At 39.0% G+C, this 23,691-nt stretch overlaps 1 protein-coding gene across 1 annotated transcript; it reads left to right on the top strand.

Moving 5' to 3' along the window:
- The first annotated feature begins 6,960 nt into the window (after positions 1-6,960).
- On the top strand, positions 6,961-15,456 carry LOC108431191. The gene is made up of 10 exons (XM_037539884.1): positions 6,961-7,025; positions 10,018-10,220; positions 11,650-11,705; positions 11,819-11,893; positions 12,005-12,082; positions 12,212-12,310; positions 12,426-12,473; positions 12,565-12,645; positions 12,766-13,288; positions 14,761-15,456. Exons 1-9 carry the CDS (start codon positions 6,961-6,963, stop codon positions 12,913-12,915), a joined length of 855 nt encoding a protein of 284 aa, XP_037395781.1. The 3' UTR covers positions 12,916-13,288; positions 14,761-15,456.
- Positions 15,457-23,691: the final 8,235 nt, after the last annotated feature.

The raw sequence follows: 23,691 nt of genomic DNA, 5'->3' as shown, positions 1-23,691 counted from the left end.
GTGTGCATGAGAAAAGTGGACGTAACCCTGAGTTCGGAGTAAGTTAACCTGCCAGCGAGCGGGTTAGCTTCAGAGAGTAAGTTGCTATAGTAACTGACTCAGGTTGTCTCTAAGCTCGGTTTCTGGAACGGAAAACCCTGAGTTTTCGTTAACTCTGAGTATACTTACCCGGTTTGGTCACTTTTGGTCACCTGCTTTCTGGAATACCCCTCTGCTTTGCCTTTGAGCAGAAAGTTGTTTTCCTATCAACTCAAATGAAACTTCACACTCTGACTCCAACACATGCAAGCACTGGGACCCCAGGCCAGCTGGACACAACTTTTCAGTGGAACAACAGTGCAGTTTACAAACGGTAAGCGCTATCTGTAAGCTTCTAAACTGTTGTGCTGTTGTCATCTCTGCTGCTCAGATTAAATTTGTTGGCATGCTAATGTTGACACTGTATGTTATTAGGCTAAGTGGTTAGCTAGCTAGTAGACCTGTGGTTCTCAACTGGTGTGCCGTAAAGTAAGATCAAGTTTCAGGTCAAACAGTTCTCAGACCTCTGGTTTACTGGATTTAATCCAATAACACCATAACGATCCCACATATTGTTCAGAAGTAATTGGCAAGTGCTCATACAAGCCATCTAAACGATTAAATGAATAGCGACAACTACATTAGACATGTATTCGGTTCTTAGCTTACTTCAGAATTTCACTACAGCTGAATTCATTTCAAGGCACGTTTTGGTTGAACACGTAATGTAGCCTACTTCTGTCTCATGACAGTGTAGACCTTCTTTGAAAGGACTGAATGATAAATTTAGTGCAGTGAAATCTACCAAGTTGTACGAAGTCCCTCCCCAACCTTCCCGCCATGCCATGTTAACATGCCACCCTGGTAAAATGATCTAGATCTGTCACTGACTAGCATATCATTCTGCCATAGTTTCACCACCATATGCTTCAAAGCTAATCCGTTAGCTAAGTTATTTCAGCCTTGTTCGGACAAATCAGACTTCAGCAGAACAGATTTTCTGCAATGCGATTGGCAAAAATCCACATCAAATCTGACTTTTTTCAGTCGGGTTCAAGCCACATTTGTAGATGGTTTTGAATCTGATTCAGATCTGATTTCTGGATCTGTGACTCAGTTTGACTGGTCAGCAAAAACCTGCATTCCTCTCAGTATTTTGACAAGTGAGTAGCCGGACAGACCAGTAAGGCGTTTAGTGTTGAACAGTTGAGTAGTTTAAAGTTTGCCGGTCGGCCATGTTAGGCAGGGTAGCTAGCAGCTAACGCTCAGCCAGCCGAACAGACTGATGATGCTAACAGGCTAACTAGGTTAGGTAACCAGCTACGATTAAGCAGTTTAACTTAATGTAACTAACTTTGGCCTTTAAAAAGATATTGATATTCATGTGATATTCAAGACACACAAGCCAGCCATGGTGGCGTAACGCTTTCTTTACTCTCAGTAGCCGATGTCCCATTAAAAGTATCAGCACATAAATTGATAACAGCATGATATGATATTGTATCCATCCCATCAGCACCTTAAGGCATAATTTACCAAAATATCTAGTATAACGTCATACGTCCTTAAGTGCAGTATCCTTCCTATATGACCTCCTTGCTAGAAGGTCCTTCCTGCACACTCTTTTCCTGACTTCCTCCTGCCTGCTGACCTCCCTCTATTTCCTTATTATAATTACATGTAAAACTCACCACTATCACCACTCAGTACTGTATGACGTCCACAGAATACAGGTTGATACAGACTGTACTATCATCTCTATGCCCTAATTCCATCATGTTAAAACTTGGTCTATTTTAGCACCAAGAAGTGCCTCATATCTCCACCTGCTCTACTGCTCATGTTGACTCTGGGAACGAAATATAAGCTGAGTTCAAAAATCAGTCAGACTTTTAATCCCACAGTTACTCCAAACACACAATTAATACTGTTGAACTGTCTACCCACACTGTTAAAAGTGTTAGTTATTTTAGTTATTTACTGTGTTTAAACCAGTGTGATACTTTAAATGTGGTTTACAGTGTATGGCTGTTATACCACTGTAAAAATATTGTATAAATACAGCAAGTCGTCCTCTATCATCAGTTTTACTGCAAAACTAGACATTATATTTTCTGAAGCAGCAAATAATCTTAATCTGCAGTAACCATTTTAAACATGCTTTCAACTGTTACGTAGAACATCCCATAAACTCTATTTCAGCTAATCCTGTTAAGTGAAACAACAGAATTTTATCTTCAATGTATTGATTCATAGCATGAATATTTGAGTTAAGTGTAGAACTGTTCATCTGGGCAACTAAGTCCCTATCTTCACTTTTTATTTTCCACCTTAAAACGCATTTACCCTTCCACCTTAAAATGGCGCATACATTACATTGAGCTTTAGTAGATAAGTGTTTTATAAGTTTTATTCATTTCTTCTCAAGTTGTGCGGACATTACAAACAGCAAATGTAAAACTAAACCTGGATTCCTATTCGAATGTTCTGTTCCACCTTAAAAGCCGAAGACGTTAAGTTCAAAGCGCATAAAAGGCACATCTTCAGCCTGAAGCCTGTGTTGCCACAGCAGCATTTAAGGTGGAATGGTAAATTTGAACAATCTAATCTAACATCTTCATGTGAGTGATTTACTGAAGGTAGTAAAGTGTATTTAAGGGAGCTAGATAGCAGCTACTTACACGCAGAGCCTTGGCCTGTGCAGCTTGTGCACATTAGTGAAGATGCAAGCCATGTGACTAATAATTAGTGTGAGACGGGCAGACGAGAGGGATAATTACTAACACGGAATGGTATGATCCACTTTAGGGGTGTGTGAAATCGTACTACAAGATTCTCCCAGGCATGGATCTGTACATATATTATAATATTTAACATTATAGGTTAGAAGAATATATAAATGTTTTGACCCCCCCAAAATTGTTTTCATCCCTTTTGACCCGTTCAAGTCTCAACCTGGGGGATCAGACCCCTCCAATTCCCTTGTAATTCGCCCCCTGGTTACAGATATAAATAAATATAAATGCACTGAATGAATGTTAGTGACTTTGCATTAATCATGTACTTATGAGACGAGACAGCGCTCACACAAAATGGATTTCTAATAAACAAGATATCCAATCAAGCATTTTCACAGTGTATCAGTACTTACTACACTTGCTTTTGCCCTGTTAAATGTTCATTTATTAATACTAAAAATGAAGATACCGGAATACAATTCATACATTTTCAAATGTTTTTAATAGATTTACATACATTCATTTTTAATAGTACATTTCTGTGTGCAGTATTTCTCCATGCCTTTTAAAATAAATGCATTTTAAAATATATTTGGCTAATATGGCAGTATATTCTGAAATACATTTTAGTGTTTGGAATGTATTTTGGTATGGACTGCAATGTATTTGAAATGTATTTCAAGTATATAAAAATACATGTCCACGTATTATTTTCCCCATATGGGATCCTGTATTTGCTTGGCTTTATTGTTAATATTGATGCTTTTAATATCTTATAGCCTTGACGCATCATCTGAAGATGGCTCGCTCGGAAGGCTCTGTAATGATAGTGTGAGGCCCAACACCAAAATGAAGATTGTGGTGATAAAAACATTCCTAACTTGTGTTTATTTGCTCTGAAAGACATTGATGTAGGGGATGAAATCACGTATGAATATGGAGGACAGGGCCTTCCATGGCACAAAAAAAATCTTAACAAAAAAGTAAGATGTAATGAACAGCCCTTTCACGCTCACTGTTCATTATTGTTTTCACAGCGGATAGTCCAGGAACCGGAAACATCAGTCACCAGTGAATGTTTTTAAAGAATTTGTATTTCTTAAAGATTGGGGCTATATCTAAATGTCAATTCCAACAAACCTCATCACTTATTTGTGACCTGAAACTTTTATGTGATGCACTCTGATGGAAGGCGATTCTTTGAAGGCAACGTGTTCAATACCTGTTAGTTCTGAATGTTTGCAGTCTGTGGTACCCAGCGATAGCGGGATCTCTGAACATTTTCCTGCTGTTTTATTCCATAGTAACAGGACAGGAGACTCACCCAGTGAATAAGAATGCTGAGGCTCTTGAACCAAGCTTTTTAAAAAAGCATGTGTAAAACACATGTGCTGCCACATAAAAAAATTATAGTATTTTTTATCTTTTTTGGGCTTCCCTTTCTTTGTAGGCGTCCGTTAGCTTCATTTTCAGAAATTTAGCCAGCTGCTTAGAGGAACCCATGGTTGTTGAGTGCTGACTCAAGGTTTGAAGTCAGAAAATTCATTATGCTTTAGAATTGTCATCAGCTGACAAGTCCTATTGACAATTCTTGACCTACGTAACCAGTCCTAACAAGTTAATTACGGCTGAGTAAGTTAATTAAGTATCAAATAAGGTTTCTTGGAGAAGTTGTATTTACTTAATTTCTCTTCATTTCTGTTTCTCTTCTGCGTACAACTGTACATACTGATCTATGATGTTGTGCTTATCTTATTCAGTGTCATACTCATGACCTAGTAAATGAAATTGTGATGCTGGAGAAATGCATGACATGTTACACACCTCTGACATCTTTCAAGTGGCATGGAGTCTGATGCAACGGTGAGATTGAGATACTTGACAACTATGTACACACCAGGCTTTCTTAATCTTGATGTGTATCCATTGAATTAAAAAACATGTATGAGAATGTAACACTATCACAGAATATCAAGAATCATGAGCAAAAAAGTAGATCAGCCTGTTTGTGTTTTATAATATATCTATAGAATCAGATGGATAAATTAAGGTAATATTACTTTATTTAAATGTAGGAATTAAGAGAACCACATGACTTCATCAATAAATAAAAATAAAACACTAAAACGCAAACTAAAACAGAACGATATATCTCTAACACTAATTCCTGCCAGAATTTCTGCCACTGATGGACAATGACCAATTTATTCATCCTATATCTGTAAGCAGTGAAAAACATGCATTTAGCTTTAAAGCAGCCTGTCATTCTCATGAAAACGTGCCGAAGAATGGTTTGGTTTCCAGTTCATGTGTCTTCTAAGACTAGGAGATATCACCGTTTAATGTTTGCAGTTGCATATTGTTTTCCTGTTTGAAGAGTAAAATTTGTGTACATTTTGGTGATGAGAATTTTGGCAAATCGCGGATACAAGCGGCCGAAATGAGCTTTCTCTGCAGGGTCGCCGGGCTCTCCCTTAGAGATAGGGTGAGAAGCTCGGTGATGCGTGAGAGGCTCGGAGTAGAGCCGCTGCTCCTCCACGTTGAGAGAAGCCAGTTGAGGTGGTTCAGGCATCTGGTAAGGATGGCCTCTGGACGCCTCCCTAGGGAGGTGTTCCAGACATGTCCGACGGGGAGAAGACCCCGGGGAAGACCCAGGACACGTGGGAGGGATTATATCTCTCGACTGTCTTGGGAATGCCTCGGCATCCCTCCGGAAGAGCTGGAGGAGGTGGCGGAGGACAGGGAGGCCTGGGCCTCTTTGGATAAGCGGTGGAGGATGGATGGATGGATGGATGGATGGATGGATGGAAGGATGGATGGATGGATGAATTTTGGCAAATTCTTTTGACTGATAGCTAATTGTTATTAGTCGGTGATTATCGATAAACCTACAATCAAACTGTTTTGTATAAACAAGGCTTGAGTCTTTATTGCGTGAAAAAACGCAGCCAAACATAACAGTTATAACAGTAACATAATGTAGTCTACTTGCTTACATTTACCACACAATTTCCTCACATCACTTAATGCATTTATAGTTGAGCCATATAACATGAGAGAGGTGGTTTGTCTATGATTTTCTTTGATAGATTTGTAGATAGAAATGATGTTAGCCATGTTACTGAGTCATCTGAAATAATTACTTTGTTTCTTATAGTATGCAATGGTATAAGACATAGAGCATGCCTTGAAAAGTGGTCTGAAGACTTGGGACAATCCTCTAAGTTTACTGAAACAAACTGCTCTTTATAAAAACATTTGATAACTGAATATATCGCTCACAAACGCATTCTATAACCTTTTTAGTATACTTTTCTTTTATGTTTAATATACAGGACAGCAGTTCATCTGGGGAGGAGTACAGTCAAGAAGAAGACAGTAATTCATCAGGGGAGCAGTACATTCCAGATTCTGCATCTGCATCTGAAAGTTCAGACTATGAATGCGACATTGAATTTGTGGAAAATCAAGGAAAATCAAGAAAACAGGACTCGTCCTTTCAGAGACATCCAGATTAGATCTTTCAGATGATTTGGGTGAAATTAGCCATTCCATTAGAGATGTTCAAAACAGAAGTAAAATTAGGAAGCTGCATAGAAATTACAAATGAGAGAAATTACTGTTTTGTTTGTGGAAAGCCTCAAACAAAAGTCACATGACATTTCAAAATACATGAAAAAGAAAGTCTGGAAATTGCTCAGGCTCTTAGTCTCCCCCATGGAGCCAAAAACAGAAAGATACTGTTGGAAAAATTAAGAAATGAGGAAAATTTCAAGCACAATTCAGAAGTAAAAAGACTGGATCGGGTTGTCTCAAAGTAAAAAGGAATCCAAAAATGGGCAACAAAAAAAGAAGCATTTGACTACTGCAAAGGAATGTTTTCCAGAAAAGAACTGTGGAGATATGTGCTAAGATGCCCTTTAAAATCTATAGGCCAAAAACAGAGCACAGATGATGCACTTAAAGAATTAAAAAAATGCATCAAAATGATGTCACTTGCCATAAGAAATTACCACTGCACACTGCAAACATTCATGACTTAGAAGAGGCTAGAAAGCCCAGGAACTTTATCAAACTTACTAATGCAGTAAAGGAGGAAGCAGGATTTGATGGTGAAAACAGCAGCTACAAGTCTCCAAGCCTCACATTAAAAACTGGTCATTCTCTGAGAAAGGTCAGTGACCTTATACAGTGCTGTGCACTCATGGCAGATGATCAGGAGGCTATCAGACCTGTCAGCATGTTCCAGAAGCTGTATGAAACGAAGTGGTCAGAGTTTGTCTCCCATTCTGCCTTGTCAAATCTCAGTGAAGCAAAATACAACAAAGCTTCTCCGCTGCCACTTACTAGAGACATCCAAAAGATCCATGAACTCCATGAATGACTTTATCAGGAGACAGAATCTGCACTGAGGGTCATAAAAGAGAAAACATCTGGTAAAGATTATGCTGCACTAGCAAGATTGACCCTTTGTCAGGTCATACTCTTTAACAGGAGACGGGCTGGTGAAGTGTCAAAAATGACTTAAACTACCAGGACCCCAAGACTTCAAAGATAAATGATGATGTAAGTTTTGGCCTGTCATTACAGTCTTACTCCAAATTAATTACCTCATCAATCTTCAAAAAATACTCCATTATACTCCAGATATACTCCATTATACTCCATGAGATACTCCATTATACTCCATGAGACACTCCATTATATTCCAAAATACTGCACAAAGATTTTTTTTATGTATTAAAAGTAAAACTGAGAGCCTTTGCTATGACACTTTAAACTGAGTTCAGGTGCATCTGCTGCCACTGATAATTCTAGATTTCTAGAACTTGATTAAAATTTGCCTGTCAGAACCACAAGACTCTTCCTAGAAATGCCTGGGCAGCCATTTCTGAGCAAACTGAGCGAAAAGGGGAGATGGGCTTTGTCAATGAAGTGACCAAAAACTCAGAGGTCACTCTGGCGTGCAATGGAGAAGACAGGAGAACCTGCCAAAAGGACAGTGGTTTTTGCAGCACTCCACCTATCATGGCTTTATTGTAGTGGACAGATGGAAGCTACTCTTCAAAATGCACATGATGCCCCTCTTGGAGTTTTGACTTTAATACGTAGCGCTGAAGCAAGCCAGGCCCCACTGATCATCTGGTGAATTGACATGATTTTCAGGACCATTAGTGCACTAACAGTCACCTTATGCTGACTGTTGCCTTGGTCAGAAGCTGATGGTGCCCAACCTTCAATGGGTGTTTCAACCCTTAACTCTAACACTCTCCAGCTGGCAGGTCAGCAGTGGTGGCCAATACACTGCCCATAAGCTGCTGGCTTCCTGCTTATGCCCTACCTCTGAAACCACAGCTAACAAGAGACCACCATGATTCTAGCAACACTTGGCAAGAGTAGCCAACAAAAATCTGTCAAAATAAAAGTCCCTCCTAAAAATTTGAAAAATTATTGTTTAATTCTTGGATTTGAATATTATAAACTAGCTTTAGAAAACAGAATATTTAAAGCAATTTAAAAGCAGATATGAAAGAGAAATTATTCTATACTTACTGTTTCTGGGAAATACAATTTTGCGCTGGCACTTAATCAGGACACAAAAATCTTTAATAAAAGTGGCATTATCACGGAAAATATACGTCTTACAGCCACTGGTACCATGTTTTGTACTTGGCGAATATGCAAAATCAATGGTTTTCAGACATTTTGGCTGTAATAGCTTTGGTATAATGAAGATTTTGGCCTGTATTTACAGAAACCGATTAGGTGACTATTTGCTTCCCATGCTTGTTAGCACTGTTAGCCTAGCAGCCCTAATACTACACTAAAGAAGCAGAACTCGGACATCAAACATGTCTTTGTTTAATGACTGTATTTGGAGTGAGCAGAAAACCCTATGAGTCATTATCAGTGTGCTGAGTCTTTCAGACTGTTCTGTATAATAAAGCAATTATGATGGTTTGTTTACCTGTGAAGAATTTCTGATTTATTCTAATAAAACATGAAGATGATGAGGCAGTAGTTTCATTAACAGTGTGTCCATCATAAACACCTCAGTTTATGAGAGAGGAGAGTGACTCTGGGTGAGTGAGGGACTGAGTGTGTCTGTGTTTTGGTCATGCTGACTATTTAAATGCTCTTGTTACAGTTTGATTCTTTTAACATTAATAGTTTAACAGTTAATAGAAAATATAAATTTGTATAAAAAACAAGAACGATAACAAGAAAACAACAAACACATGGCATCTATATGTCCACCCTATTGTGCATGTGTCCACCCTGCCATGGAAAGAAACATGACAGGGTGGACGATTTTAGCTAAATTATTATTACTTTTAAAGATTATTATTATAGAGACTGTGTGAGAAAAATGAAGTGAAATTCACTTATAGATTCTCTGAATGTGCAGCAGGTCTTCAGTCCATTGAAGATAAAACAATATGACTGTTGCGTCGTCACTGATGTCCAAGTTTACTTTCTTAAGGGGTCAGATATCCCAAGATGACAGAGTGGACAGCAAATCTTGAACGTGTGAACAGGTTAATACATTTATGAATAATGTAAATGTCTAAAGTATTAATAAACAACTTTAAGACTTTATGAAAAAAATAAACATTTAAAAGTTGTTATTGAAGTTACACTTAAAAGAGACATTCAATTTAACCAGGAGCACCTCAGACACGTCAAAATCCACGTCAAAGAAAAAGGTCTAAAAAGTACAAAATGTACTTTAAAGTGAAGCTTAACATTCTTATATATTCATAATAATGTGTTCATTTACAGTGAAGCATGAACTGGTTCAGTAAAGTGAATCAAACTGTTTTCACTCTTCATCTCCATCTTGTCTCTTACTGTCTTTCAGGGATACTTTCCTGTAAGACACAGCAGGATTAAGACTCTGATTTGTACCACTTGTAGAGCTATTTTACAGTAAATACAGTCTAAATCTCCTTTACACAGAGCTACTGTGTTAATCTCTCTGTAAATTCTCTACATCTTCTTTCTTATTTGTCTTATTTGTCTCTCTGTCTGCAACAGTTTTCAAACCACAAGATGAGTTTAAAGGTGAGATGTGAAGTTTGATGGACTGTATGTTACAAACACCGCTGTCACGTAACTTAAACATGTTTTGAACTAAAGACCGTTACCAAGGTGAAAGAACGTTCCATAGAACACTAAAGAAGCTGAACTTCTAAAATCGTTCAGTCGTTCACCGACACCCAAACGATCAAGCTACTTTCTCTTGAGCTCTCACTCTCAGCGAACTACCGGAGTCCTTCTGCTTTAAGATGAAGCTTCCTGCGTTCATCTTCGGCGCTCAGCTGCGGCCAGCGGTTCTTTGGGCCGCCGGCATCTCAGCAGCAGCTGTAACGTCTACTCTTCTTTTTTACAGGTGGCGGATCCAGGACGGACAGCGGACGACGAGGGACGAAGATGCAGCGACCCAGACGGACGGCTGCGACGGTGAGTTAGGAGCGGATATTTCTGCCAGCATAGAGCGCTAAGAGAGACACCTGATGTAGAAAAACGGCCGCAGAGAGAGAAACTTAGTGCTGCTGATCCTGACAGCGTGTTCTGAACTGCAGCAGCTACAGCTGACGGTGGGCTTTAGTGGAAAACAGGTCTGAGGGGCTTTTGGGGAGAAAGACTTTTAAAAAATGCGCTTTTTATTTAAGTGACCGGTTGAAGACTTTAACAGGCCGAGACTGGGTGATATGGAGGGATTTCACTTTGTTTTGTGTCAGTAACGTTAGCTAACTTTAGCCTAAAGCTAATCACTTGTTGTGTCTGTTACTGAGCAACAGACGATCCGCGCGCAGCCGAAACGTGAACACTTCTCCACAATAATGTGAAAAATGTGAGTCAGTTTGTCACAGAGCTGCAGTTCTTGATGTGAAAAGGTCCAAACTAAAGTGTGATAAACTGTAAGATGTGAATGTAGTGAAAGCGCTCAGTGCTGTTTATCAGAGCAGCGTCAGTTTCTACTTCCCAAACGCTTTTAACCAGCAGCGCTAACGTTATTCCTCCTAATAAACAGACACAGACCAGCTCTGTCTCCTCATTATTCACCACCAGCACTGGAATAGCTCATTAGACGAGCTTTCACCAACATTAACACACGAAGTCGATAAGAGGAGACGGGGTAGATCGAGTCTGCTGAGCTTTTTAAAACGCATATTTAGAGAAACTAAAACATCAAAAGTCAACCCACCATTTTGCAGCAGGGATAAATGTAAAGTCATTATGCTGGTAGTGAACTATGCTGCCTGTCACAGCCCGGATACTAAGCAGATATTGGTCCAATGGCTTGATAAGATCGACCCCCTCTTGGACTGTGAGTGGAAAAAGTGATGGACATGACATTTTGTCTAATACTCTGTTTAACCACTGGTTGACCGCCTGGAAAACGCTGAGCAAAAGTCATTGGGCTGCCAGTTTTGCCCTCAGTGGGGCAACAGGGGGCTCTATTGCAGTCTGAGAGTTGTCTAAAGACAATAGAAACAGACCGTTAAACAGAGGTTAGAGTAACACTGGCGTTGTCCTAAAGTTGGGACAGTAATTAGGAAAATGTGTCTAGTCAGGATGTTTCTGTGATACTGTTTTCTGATCTGGAGTTAGGATGAGATCATGAAGTTAGGAACTGTTGCTCTGTGATAGGTTTTGTCCTAAAGTCAGTCCTAACTGAAGTTGTCATGGTTACTAAACAGATGAGATTTCAGAGTTAAGATGTTTCTGTAATATGGCCCCAGAGTAACAAACGGTCAGATCATAGTGACCCTTCAGCTGCCCTTCATTCAGGAGAGTTGTTGAACATTGCTGCAGATTCTCTTTACACTGTAAAGCCCTTCAGGATCCTGAACATGCCAGTTACTATTTAAACTATTTTCCTCAGGAACGGAGGAACAGAGCCTGGCCATCTTACCTTCAGGCTGTGCCCCCGTGCCACAGGTAGTCTTTCTTACTTATCAGTTTAAAATGGCTAAAGATCATGAAGATAAAGTTTATTCAGATTTGACTACACCAATGTCCCCGTATTAACCACTGATTTGTCTTTGCTGTAGGAGGTTTCTGTGCTCAGCTGGCAGCAGGCGGTCTTCATCCCACCCCTTTCTTGCGGAGCGCTGGTGAGATTTGAGGTAAAATTCTGTTCTTCACACTGATTCAATTCAAAGAAAGAATTTTTCCCACTAATATCTGATTAGTACTGCAGTCTCCCCTAAACACTTTATTCTCCTCTGTCCCTGTAGCAGCACTGCCAAGCTTTGGACAGAGCAAACAGGATGTTTGCTTACACCTTCTCACAGCCACGTTTTGACAGCACGAAGGTTCGTTTCAGCTGATTATTTTGCCAATGATTCACTTTTCAGCACAGAGAAACACTTTACTGACTGTTGTAGTTTGATTCTGAGTGTGACGATGGTGAAGTTAATGAGATGTTTTCATGATTCCTGCAGCTGGTGGAGTTGAAGCTCCAACACAGGACCATCTGTGAGGGGCTGGAGTCTGAGCACTGGTGGGTGCTCAGCAACGAATTTTATCATCTGTTCGCGGAGGTGAGACTCAGTTATTGGAGCAGGTTCATCATTTCACTGTGATCGTGTTTTCTGCCATTTGTGTCTGTTTTACTGCCTTTTTATTTGAACCTCATGGTGTTCACTGATTTTACAGCTTCCTCCTCAGCACTTCGCTACTGTGGCTGCTGTGGCCTGCATCAAGGTAAAGCTGTAATCTCATTTGGACCGTAAGACCTTTGCTGCCAGATTGCCCTGTTTAGATGTTTTCATCAACATCTCATCTGCTCATTCAGCGTTTTGGAACATCGATCAGCGAGGCGACCTTCTACCTTCGCACTGAATCAGTGGAGACATCACTGCAGAATGTTACTCTGGTTAGTACTTCATTGTGTACTTTAGCAGTTCAGTTAATAGATTGTAACTTAGTAGTTCTGCAAATTGTGTCCAATTATAAATGTAAGCATTTTCAGCATTTCTCTGTGTGTGTTTTGCAGCAAACCAAAGTGGGGAAGACACTGAAGATGGTATCCATTGATTCAGATGGCTGTTTCAGGACTCACCATTCCAGCAACACCCGGATCCTTGAGACGCCGGCACCGTACATGGTTTCTAGCAAACCACGAGGACCCCCACCAGGCTTCTAATCACACTCTACACTTTAATATCAAACCTTTTTAAGTTCATTATCATAATAACTGTAGTTCTTATAGTGCTAATTATATCGTTTTTTTCTATGATTCTGTGTGTGTGTGTGTGTGTGTGTGTGTGTGTGTGTGTGTGTGTGTGTGTGTGTGTGTGTTTCAGATGCAGTTTTCTGTGTAACCAGGAGAGCCCCTGAGAGAATGACGGTGGATCATCACATCTACTCATCTCTAGACTGGAAACATCCATCCATCCATCCATTTTCTAAGCCGCTTCTCCGTCAGGGTCGCGGGGGGATGCTGGAGCCCATCCCAGCAGTCTTCGGGCGGAAGGCAGGATACACCCTGGACAAGTCGCCAGTAGACTGGAAACATGGTATGAAATAATATTTATTTTAAAGGGGAATAACAGTAACTGTTCAAATCCTGCATGGTTGAATCATTGCAGTGTAATATTAAAGTCATTCAGAGTGGTTTGATGTGTAATAGTTTACTGTAGAGAAATGTTTTCTATGTAATCTTTGTGACAGTAAAATAGTTCTCCATGTGAAAAATTCAGATTTCATAAGGGACTATATTGCCTTACAAAACCTTACAAATCCCTCCACCACAAAAGCTTTAAAAAACTGTTTTACTCTATGACATTATCTCATAACTACTGTGTATATATGTATATGTACAGTGTACAGTTTTGATACATTGGAATTCCCCTCTTAAGGACAGTTTTAGCTTTTCAGAGGCATTTTTATTTACAAATACTCTGAAAAGTAACATTTTAATCCAGTCATAAGTTTTTCATAAATTGTATCAGCAGGTTTTTTTTGTTTTATTAGCCTACCTGTTTATTATAAATGATCACACCAGTAGGCATTAAGGGAATTTTAACATTTTAAAACATTAACATTTATAATAGAGTTGTGTTGTAACTCTGGAAGGGCATATCAGGAGAATATGAAACAGAGGAGTAAGTCAGAGTTTATGATTGGAGTGAATGTGATGGTGTGGGGAGTGTGTGATGTGTGATTTTTGAGATTGAACAATTTCACGAGTACAAATGTTTTAATAATAGACTATAAAGTATATTCAGTTCAATTTGCTCCTGTGTCAGTAAAGATGCTAATGCCTTTTATCTTCTGTAAAATGAGCCATAAAAATAACCTCAGGTTATATTAATCCTGTGCAAATGGAAATGTTAGTAAAACACTATCATATCATGTGGAAACAGAGTTTCTCAAGTCGGGAGACGCTCAAAGAAGCGCTTACTTGTGTTCTCTGATGAAGCTGAAGTCGGCTTCTTATTCGCCAGCTTCTTGTTGGGAATTTTCTTGTTCCTCCTTAAATGATGCTGCAGTTATTATTATAATGCCTGAGAAGCCAGAATGTAACTGCTGGACCATTTAAGATGGAAGGAGAACAATCAAACAAGAAGCTGGTGAATAGGAAGCTAACTTCAACTTCTCAGGCTAAAATGCAGCGTTTCTGTCCTGTCTCACGTGCACAACTGAGAACATGTAAACATGACAAAAAAAAAAGCTAATGGCAATTAATAACACACTGCATTCACCTAACACAGTGAGGTAAATCATTATGTAGACAAAATAATGGATAAATGAAATGTTTTCACATCTGTTCTACTCTTTCCTGTAGTGAAGGCAGTGCATGAATAAAGCAGCCACTCCCATCTCTTCCATTTAGCCTGAGATTTCTTATCCTGTGTGAATCACTCTTAAACATTACAGATGTCCTCAGGGTGAACTGTCATTGCCCCACCTCCTCATAGAAAGTGCAACCTGTCTGAATAGAGCTTTACTCTGTCTTTTTCTCTCTTTCTCACTGTGCTTCATTCAGGGTTCCAGTGCTTCGTTCCTCCTGGATTCGAGGCTCTAGACAGCAGTGACTCCTACATGTCTTCAAGAAACTGTGGACTTCAGGGTCTGGACCAGATCAGAGGATGTACGCCGAAGGAAGCCTTGACAAGAAGTGCAGCAAGACCTTTAGAGACTTCACCATCAGCCATCACTGGACTTTATCTCCAGCGTTTATGTTCATCAGAAGCAGGATCGCCTCTGGCATCATCATTATTGTCTTAGCCACAGACCCAGGACCATTGGAGACATCAGGACCCATGAAGAGGAGATCAGCGCTATCATCACCACTGGACATTATCATCAGCAGAAGCTTCATCATCATACACATCAAGATCTCAGTTATCATCATCATCTTAGCCATGGACTGAGTCAGAAGATGTTACTTCATCTCATCATCAAGACATCAAGCTACCAACCAGCTCAGAGGTTTTTGTGTTAAAGCAGTGAATCTGCTTTGTGTGACACACATGGACTCTTTACTGAGATCCTGCTAGAAGGCTTCCCAGCCTGGGTTCTAGACTATTGGCTGTAGTTACTGTTCTTCAGTTTGTCTATAACTAACAGTTTGGCATCCATGCTCGGACTAATCATCATTCAGAAGGAATTTTGACTTTAATAAGTAAAAATAATTAAGATTATATTTAGTTATTGTCAATCAAAATAGTGGCAAGTCTCAACAGCGTATAATTATCGTTATTTCTATTTTGTAAATTGTATTTATAGAGTATTTATAACAACTATAACCCTATGAATAGTTTTCAATAAAGTCTGAATTTATTTCAATGTTACAAACAAATAGATTTGCTCTACTTTTTACCTTCTGTGAAAATTATTCCTTGAAAAATTCTCATCAAAAAAAAGTTGTGAAGTGCATTTTTATACCTGCTAGAATCTGAACAATGTATTTATATTTTTTATTTTGTAGCTGCTATAAAAGGTAGAAATTCATTTTAAACACATTTTCATGGTTTTCCTGGGGTCAAACCACCTGACTGACACCTGTGACAATAAATTAGAGTTTTTACACTTTTACTCATGAAAGGGCTGCTAACCTTGTTATTGCACCATGAAGATCACTTTTTAAAGACGTCAAAATAAAAGTCTTCTTCAGTTGGTTTTGCTACAACATGAAAACTCCCCATTTTCATAGGTTTTATCATAACTGGACATTCAGCTTTTAACTCTCTGAAGCCTTAGATAGAACTGTGCTAAAGCTACATACCTGCATAGTGATATTTTACAACACGCTCCTGCATTAAATCCTCCCAGAGTTTAAAGAAGGAATAATACTGAAAAGCAGGACGTTATGCAGATGATGATGTAGTTCCAGTTTAAGATTAAAAGTGTAAAAAAGGAATATCCATGCAGTTCTTCTAAAATGATCTTATTCATTGAGTTTAGGTAGTTTATGAACATAATTCAAAGCAAGTATATGAAGATTTTGGTAAATATTTGTGGAAACGTTTTAAGTCACTGTCAAATTCCAGTGTTTGTTAGCACCATTAGCTTAGCAGTCCTAGAGTGAAAAGAGTGAAATACACAGAAAATGTCTGCGTGAAACTTAAACACTTTATTTTGCAAGGTCAAGTCTACATCTTATGATGCAACTCCATGTTGTGTCCACCCTGTCATGTAACAAGACAACATACATAAATGATGTTTAGAAAGTCTTGTAGAAACTATAGAGTCATTTTCAGAGAGACATGGTGTCCTGTTTTTCACAGTAACTCTTATGGCCCATCAAAATGATTGGTATCCATAATTACTGTTTACTCAAAAACACAGTAAAAAGATCACAAAAATCTGAATCAGAGTCAGAGCCAGTCCAAAAAGTCAAAAAAAGATTATGAAACAGCAGTGGCACCAAAGGGGGGTCAATAAACAGAGTCAAAGACTTCAGAAAAAGGTCTAGTTACTCTAAAATATCCAACAGTGGAGGAATCAAGTCAGTACTCAGGTGAGGATGACCTCTGGTGATGAAGCCAGGTATTACACCTGACAAGATTCAGATTCAGATTCCTTTATTGATCCCAGGGGGAAATTGCAGTTGTTACAGTTGCAGCCACTTATGTAAAAATAAACACTTTACTAATAATTTAAGACAATATAGAGAAATTTACAGTATGTACACAAGATTTAAGTACTTATGAATATAGTAAGGTGGTGGTGATTGTGATAGTAATATGAAACATCAGGTATAAAGCAGTTACAATTATTTAAATTAAGTTAGTGTCCCTCTGAGTTATTGCACACACAATTGTTAATATTGCACATATGAACAGTTTCGTATTGAGTTTTGTGAATCACACACTGAGGGAGGAGTTATAGAGTTTGATGGCCACAGGTAAGAATGACTTCCTGTGGGGCTCTGTGGTGCATTTTGGTAGAGTGAGTCTTGAGCTGAATGAGCTCCTGTGTCTCATCACTGTGTCGTAGAGTGCGTGGGAGCCATTGTACATAATAAGATCATTTCATATTTACAACATTCCATATTTACTCACTGGGTGGTGAGAGACTGAGTGTGTCATGCTGACTATTTAAGTGCTCTTGTTACAATGTGATGACTGACAGGACAAACAATTAACCTGTTTTAAAATCCTTGAAATAACATTCTTTTAACTTCAGTACTTAAACGGTTAATAGAAACTATTATTTTATATAAAAAACAACAAAGAATTGTCATGTATATGTCCACCCTGTCAATGACAATGAGAATTAACTCAATATTTCAACATGACAGGGTGGACATCTTTAGTTTGACCTCAGCTAACTATAGAGACAATATGAGAAATATTAAGCTTAATTCATTTCCATATTTACTGACCGTGCAGCAGGTCTTCAGTCCAATGAAGATAATATCAGCCCCACGTGTGTGTGTGTGTGTATGTATGTGTGTCGGGGTGTTGCAGTAGAAATTAAACTGGTGACTAGCACATTAATAGGAAACCCTAAATTTCAGAGCACCCACGCTGAAAAGTCAAGCTACCCCATAGCGCCTGCAAAAGAAAATATCTGCCCCGCCCCTGCATTCAATAAAACATGTCCGGAATAATCAGTAAAATATACACTAATTCATGCTGAGTAAAACATACATACATAACAAACATATATCAATAATGCCCCTTTAGTAAAATACACCTTTTTAATAGCTCTTGCCAGGGGCGTCGCCTGGGGTGGGCTTCCGGGGCTTCAGCCCCGAATGATTATCCAGTAGCCCCGAACCTTTTCGCTCAGCTGTACTATTAATGAGGAGGCCAATGCTGCTGTGAGAATAGGAAATCTCTTAACGCCAATCATAGTGCCGCTTCAAGGATAAAGTTCCGCCTTTCAGGAGAAACAGCCAATCAGCTTGCTGGTTTTGCGGCCGCGGAGGAGAGCCCACCCCCACCCCCGTGGGGGAGCGCACATGTGCTCTAGCCATTTCTGGCAGCAGGTTGCAGGAAGCTGACGGTGAAAGAAAATGGATATACGGCGTTTTTTCAAGGAGAAAGGTAACGGTAGTTAACTATGTAAACTGTGATGACATTGTTTGTGGAGCTCTGATAGCTGGTTAAAAACACACGTCTCCCAAACAAAACACACAGATCAAACCCACTGTGTGCTTAATAAAATGCAGCTTGTCACTAGTCAGCTTCGGAATTAGTTAGCTAACAGACAACAGGAGAGGAGAGCAGAGCAGAGGATAGGAGAACAGAGACCTGGAGAATAGAGGAGAGAACAGGAGAGGAGAACAGAGTAGAACTGGAGAGGAGAGGAGATGGGAGAAGACAATACAAGCGGAATGGAAAACAATGCCTAATAAACACATTATTAATAAAATACACATGTTTTTAGTACGAAGACTAGCAAAATAATGCCAGATGTAGTTTGTTTTAGCACAGTCTTTTGTATTTAAAATATTGTTTCCAGCTTTATTTTAAGCATGCTTTCCTGAATTACTATTTAACAGGGTAGAAGAGAGGGTGGAGAGGGAGGAAATGTGGAGAGACCTGAAATGAACTGATCAGGACTGGACTGATCTAAAGAAAGAACAGGTTAGGAGAAGAAAGACTGTGCAGAAACATACAGGATAGATAATAAGTAATTCTTAAAGAGTGTTAATTGTGTAGACCCCTTAGCACTAATAATTATTAATATTTCTTTCAATAATTTGTTTCAATGTGTCATAAAAGGTAAAAGAACAATTTAGAAACAAGTGAATTGTTTACATTATTACACAGTTGCATGAAATCCATTGTTTACATACTGTTTTGCATACTTTATTGAGGAATGGATTTACTGATGGAATATACCTGGTCCATGTCCTTTAGTAAAAGCTCAGTATCTTTAGGTCACCAACAGTCATTCTGCAGAATTTGTGCACCCTTTGTTAAATTTTAAATCTGTTGAATAAAAAAATATAACTCTATATATATATATATATATAATTAATTAATTGGGCAGAGCCCCGGATCTTTACATACCCAGGCAACGCCCCTGGCTCTTGCTGAACAAAACATCAATAAAGCCACATCAACAATCTGCTGCTTGATTGGAAATCTTCCCAAACTTCATGTGGATGATGACGGTCATTTTGCAAAAAGGAATGAACATAAATAAGAAACTTATATGGTTGTGGCAAAGATATAATAACCCTTTCCTCTCCCTGTACCTTAACGTTTCTTCTGCTCCTGGTGACTCATTTCGCTGCACAGTTTCACTATTCCCTGCCCCAACGTACCTGATCCAGCTTATGAAGGGCATCATAATTAGCTGATGTTCCACACTAACACATCCACTTTAACTCAAGAAGGGCTTGTAAATTGGCTTATTAGTGTGTTCAGATGTGTTCATGGTGTGAGAGAAGGGAAAACACCAAAACATGGAGCACTCCAGGACCAGGGTTGAAAACCACTGATGTGGTGACCACTTGGTTACAGTGTTATAAGCGGAACCAAAATGTAAACAAACAAAGCTCTGTAATAAATTCCACTCTTCTGCTTCAAAATTAAGGCATTCTTATGGCTTACTGTTGTTCTTCAGATTCATGCAGCATAATTATCATACATTTAACTGCAATAGCGCCATGCACAGTTTTAATGCGGTAGCATCTTGGGTGGCCAATGTCTTCTCTACAATATGACTGGCCATCCCAAATTTTCTGCCAGGTTATTGTTTTCCACTTCGCTGTGGAGTGGGTTTTTGGCCAGCATGTTTGTTTCTAACAAGTACGTCTGGTCTGTCCTGCTTTGCCTTTGAGCAGAAAGTTGTTTTCCTATCAACTCAAATGAAACTTCACACTCTGACTCCAACACATGCAAGCACTGGGACCCCAGGCCAGCTGGACACAACTTTTCAGTGGAACAACAGTGCAGTTTACAAACAGTAAGCGCTATCTGTAAGCTTCTAAACTGTTTTGCTGTTGTCATCTCTGCTGCTCAGATTAAATTTGTAGGCATGCTAATGTTGACACTGTATGTTATTAGGCTAAGTGGTTAGCTAACTAGTAGACCTGTGGTTCTCAACTGGTGTGCCGTGAAGCAAGATCAAGTGTGCCATGAAATTTTAGGACGAGTTTCAGGTCAAACAGTTCTCAGACCTCTGGTTTACTGGATTTAATCCAATAACACAATAACAATCCCACATATTGTTCAGAAGTAATTGACAAATGCTCATACAAGCCATCTAAACGATTAAATGAATAGCGACAACTACATTAGACATGTATTCGGGTCTTAGCTTAGTTCAGAATTTCACTACAGCTGAATTCATTTCAAGGCACGTTTTGGTTGAACACGTAATGTAGCCTACTTCTGTCTCATGACAGTGTAGACCTTCTTTGAAAGGACTGAATGATAAATTTAGTGCAGTGAAATCTACCAAGTTGTACGAAGTCCCTCCCCAACCTTCCCGCCGTGCCACGTTAACATGCCACCCTGGTAAAATGATCTAGATCTGTCACTGACTAGCATATCATTCTGCCATAGTTTCACCACCATATGCTTCAAAGCTGATCCGTTAGCTAAGTTATTTCAGCCTTGTTCGGACAAATCAGACTTCAGCAGAACAGATTTTCTGCAATGCAATTGGCAAAAAGCCACATCAAATCTGACTTTTTTCAGTCGGATTGAAGCCACATTTGTAGATGCTTTTGAATCTGATTCAGATCTGATTCCTGGATCTGTGACTCAGTTTGACTGGTCAGCAAAAACCTGGACGGGAACCTGCATTCCTCTCAGTATTTCGACAAGTGTGACGCCGGACAGACCAGTAAGGGGTTTAGTGTTGAACAGTCGAGTAGTTTAAAGTTTGCCGGTCGGCCATGTTAGGCAGGGTAGCTAGCAGCTAACGCTCAGCCAGCCGAACAGACTGATGATGCTAACAGGCTAACTAGGTTACGTAACCAGCTACGATTAAGCAGTTTAGCTTAATGTAACTAACTTTGGCCTTTAAAAAGATATTGATATTCATGTGAAATACAAGACACACAAGCCAGCCATGGTGGCGTAACGCTTTCTTTACTCTCAGTAGCCGATGTCCAATTAAAAGTATCAGCACATAAATTGATAACAGCATGATTTGACTTGTATCCATCCCATCAGCACCTTAAGGAATAATCTACCAAAATATCTAGTATAACGTCATACGTCCTTAAGTGCAGTATCCTTCCTATCTGACCTCCTTGCTAGAAGGTCCTTCCTGCACACTGTCTTCCTGACTTCCTCCTGCCTGCTGACCTGCCTCTATTTCCTTATTATAATTACATGTAAAACTCACCACTATCACCACTCAGTACTGTATGATGTCCACAGAGTACAGGTTGATACAGACTGTACTATCATCTCTATGCCCTAATTCCATCATGTTAAAACTTGGTCTATTTTAGCACCAAGAAGTGCCTCATATCTCCACCTGCTCTCCTGCTCATGTTGACTCTGGGAACGAAATATAAGCTGAGTTCAAAAATCAGTCAGACTTTTAATCCCACAGTTACTCCAAACACACAATCAGTACTGTTGAACTGTCTACCCACACTGTTAAAAGTGTTAGTTATTTTAGTTATTTACTGTGTTTAAACCAGTGTGATACTTTAAATGTGGTTTACAGTGTATGGCTGTTATACCACTGTAAAAATATTGTATAAAAACAGCAACTCGTCCTCTATCATCAGCTTTACTGCAAAACTAGAGATTATATTTTCTGAAGCAGCAAATAATCTTAATCTGCAGTAACCATTTTAAACATGCTTTCAACTGTTACCTAGAACATCCCATAAACTCTATTTCAGCTAATCCTGTTAAGTGAAACAACAGAATTTTATCTTCAATGTATTGATTCACAGCATGAATATTTGAGTTAAGTGTAGAACTGTTCATCTGGGCAACTAAATCCCTATCTTCATTTTTTATTTTCCACCTTAAAACGCATTTACCCTTCCACCTTAAAATGGCGCATACATTACATTGAGCTTTAGTAGATAAGTGTTTTATAAGTTTTATTCATTTCTTCTCAAGTTGTGCGGACATTACAAACAGCAAATGTAAAACTAAACCTGGATTCCTATTCGAATGTTCTGTTCCACCTTAAAAGCCGAAGACGTTAAGTTCAAAGCGCATAAAAGGCACATCTTCAGCCTGAAGCCTGTGTTGCCACAGCAGCATTTAAGGTGGAATGGTAAATTTGAACAATCTAATCTAACATCTTCATGTGAGTGATTTACTGAAGGTAGTAAAGTGTATTTAAGGGAACTAGATAGCAGCTACTTACACGCAGAGCCTTGGCCTGTGCAGCTTGTGCACATTAGTGAAGACGCAAGCCATGTGACTAATAATTAGTGTGAGACGGGCAGACGAGAGGGATAATTACTAACACGGAATGGTATGATCCACTTTAGGGGTGTGTGAAATCGTACTACAAGATTCTCCCAGGCATGGATCTGTACATATATTATAATATTTAACATTATAGGTTAGAAGAATATATAAATGTTTTGACCCCCCCCCAAAATTGTTTTCATCCATTTTGACCCGTTCAAGTCTCAACCTGGGGGGTCAGACCCCTCCAATTCCCTTGTAATTCGCCCCCTGGTTACAGATATAAATAAATATAAATGCACTGAATGAATGTTAGTGACTTTGCATTAATCATGTACTTATGAGACGAGACAGCGCTCACACAAAATGGATTTCTAATAAACAAGATATCCAATCAAGCATTTTCACAGTGTATCAGTACTTACTACACTTGCTTTTGCCCTGTTAAAGGTTCATTTATTAATACTAAAAATGAAGATACCGGAATACAATTCATACATTTTCAAATGTTTTTAATAGATTTACATACATTCATTTTTAATAGTACATTTCTGTGTGCAGTATTTCTCCATGCCTTTTAAAATAAATGCATTTTAAAATATATTTGGCTAATATGGCAGTATATTCTGAAATACATTTTAGTGTTTGGAATGTATTTTGGTATGGACTGCAATGTATTTGAAATGTATTTCAAGTATATAAAAATATATGTCCACGTATTATTTTCCCCATATGGGATCCTGTATTTGCTTGGCTTTATTGTTAATATTGATGCTTTTAATATCTTATAGCCTTGACGCATCATCTGAAGATGGCTCGCTCGGAAGGCTCTGTAATGATAGTGTGAGGCCGAACACCAAAATGAAGATTGTGGTGATAAAAACATTCCTCACTTGTGTTTATTTGCTCTCAAAGACATTGATGTAGGGGATGAAATAACTTATGAATATGGAGGACAGGGCCTTCCATGGCACAAAAAAAATCTTAACAAAAAAGTAAGATGTAATGAACAGCCCTTTCACGCTCACTGTTCATTATTGTTTTCACAGCGGATAGTCCAGGACCCGGAAACATCAGTGACCAGTGAATGTTTTTAAAGAATTTGTATTTGTTAAAGA

The sequence above is a fragment of the Pygocentrus nattereri genome, chromosome 7 (genome assembly GCF_015220715.1).
Source record: "Pygocentrus nattereri isolate fPygNat1 chromosome 7, fPygNat1.pri, whole genome shotgun sequence".
Classification (NCBI taxonomy): domain Eukaryota; kingdom Metazoa; phylum Chordata; class Actinopteri; order Characiformes; family Serrasalmidae; genus Pygocentrus; species Pygocentrus nattereri.
This window is presented reverse-complemented; position numbering and strand designations above follow the sequence as displayed.

Excerpts from the sequence above, each read along its gene's own strand:
- LOC108431191 (XM_037539884.1), top strand. The coding sequence starts at position 6,961 with ATGGCAGATGATCAGGAGGCTATCAGACCTGTCAGCATGTTCCAGAAG. Across the intron at positions 11,894-12,004 it reads GAGCGCTGGTGAGATTTGAG|CAGCACTGCCAAGCTTTGGA; the intron begins GTAAAATTCTGT and ends CTGTCCCTGTAG. Across the intron at positions 12,083-12,211 it reads CACGTTTTGACAGCACGAAG|CTGGTGGAGTTGAAGCTCCA; the intron begins GTTCGTTTCAGC and ends TGATTCCTGCAG.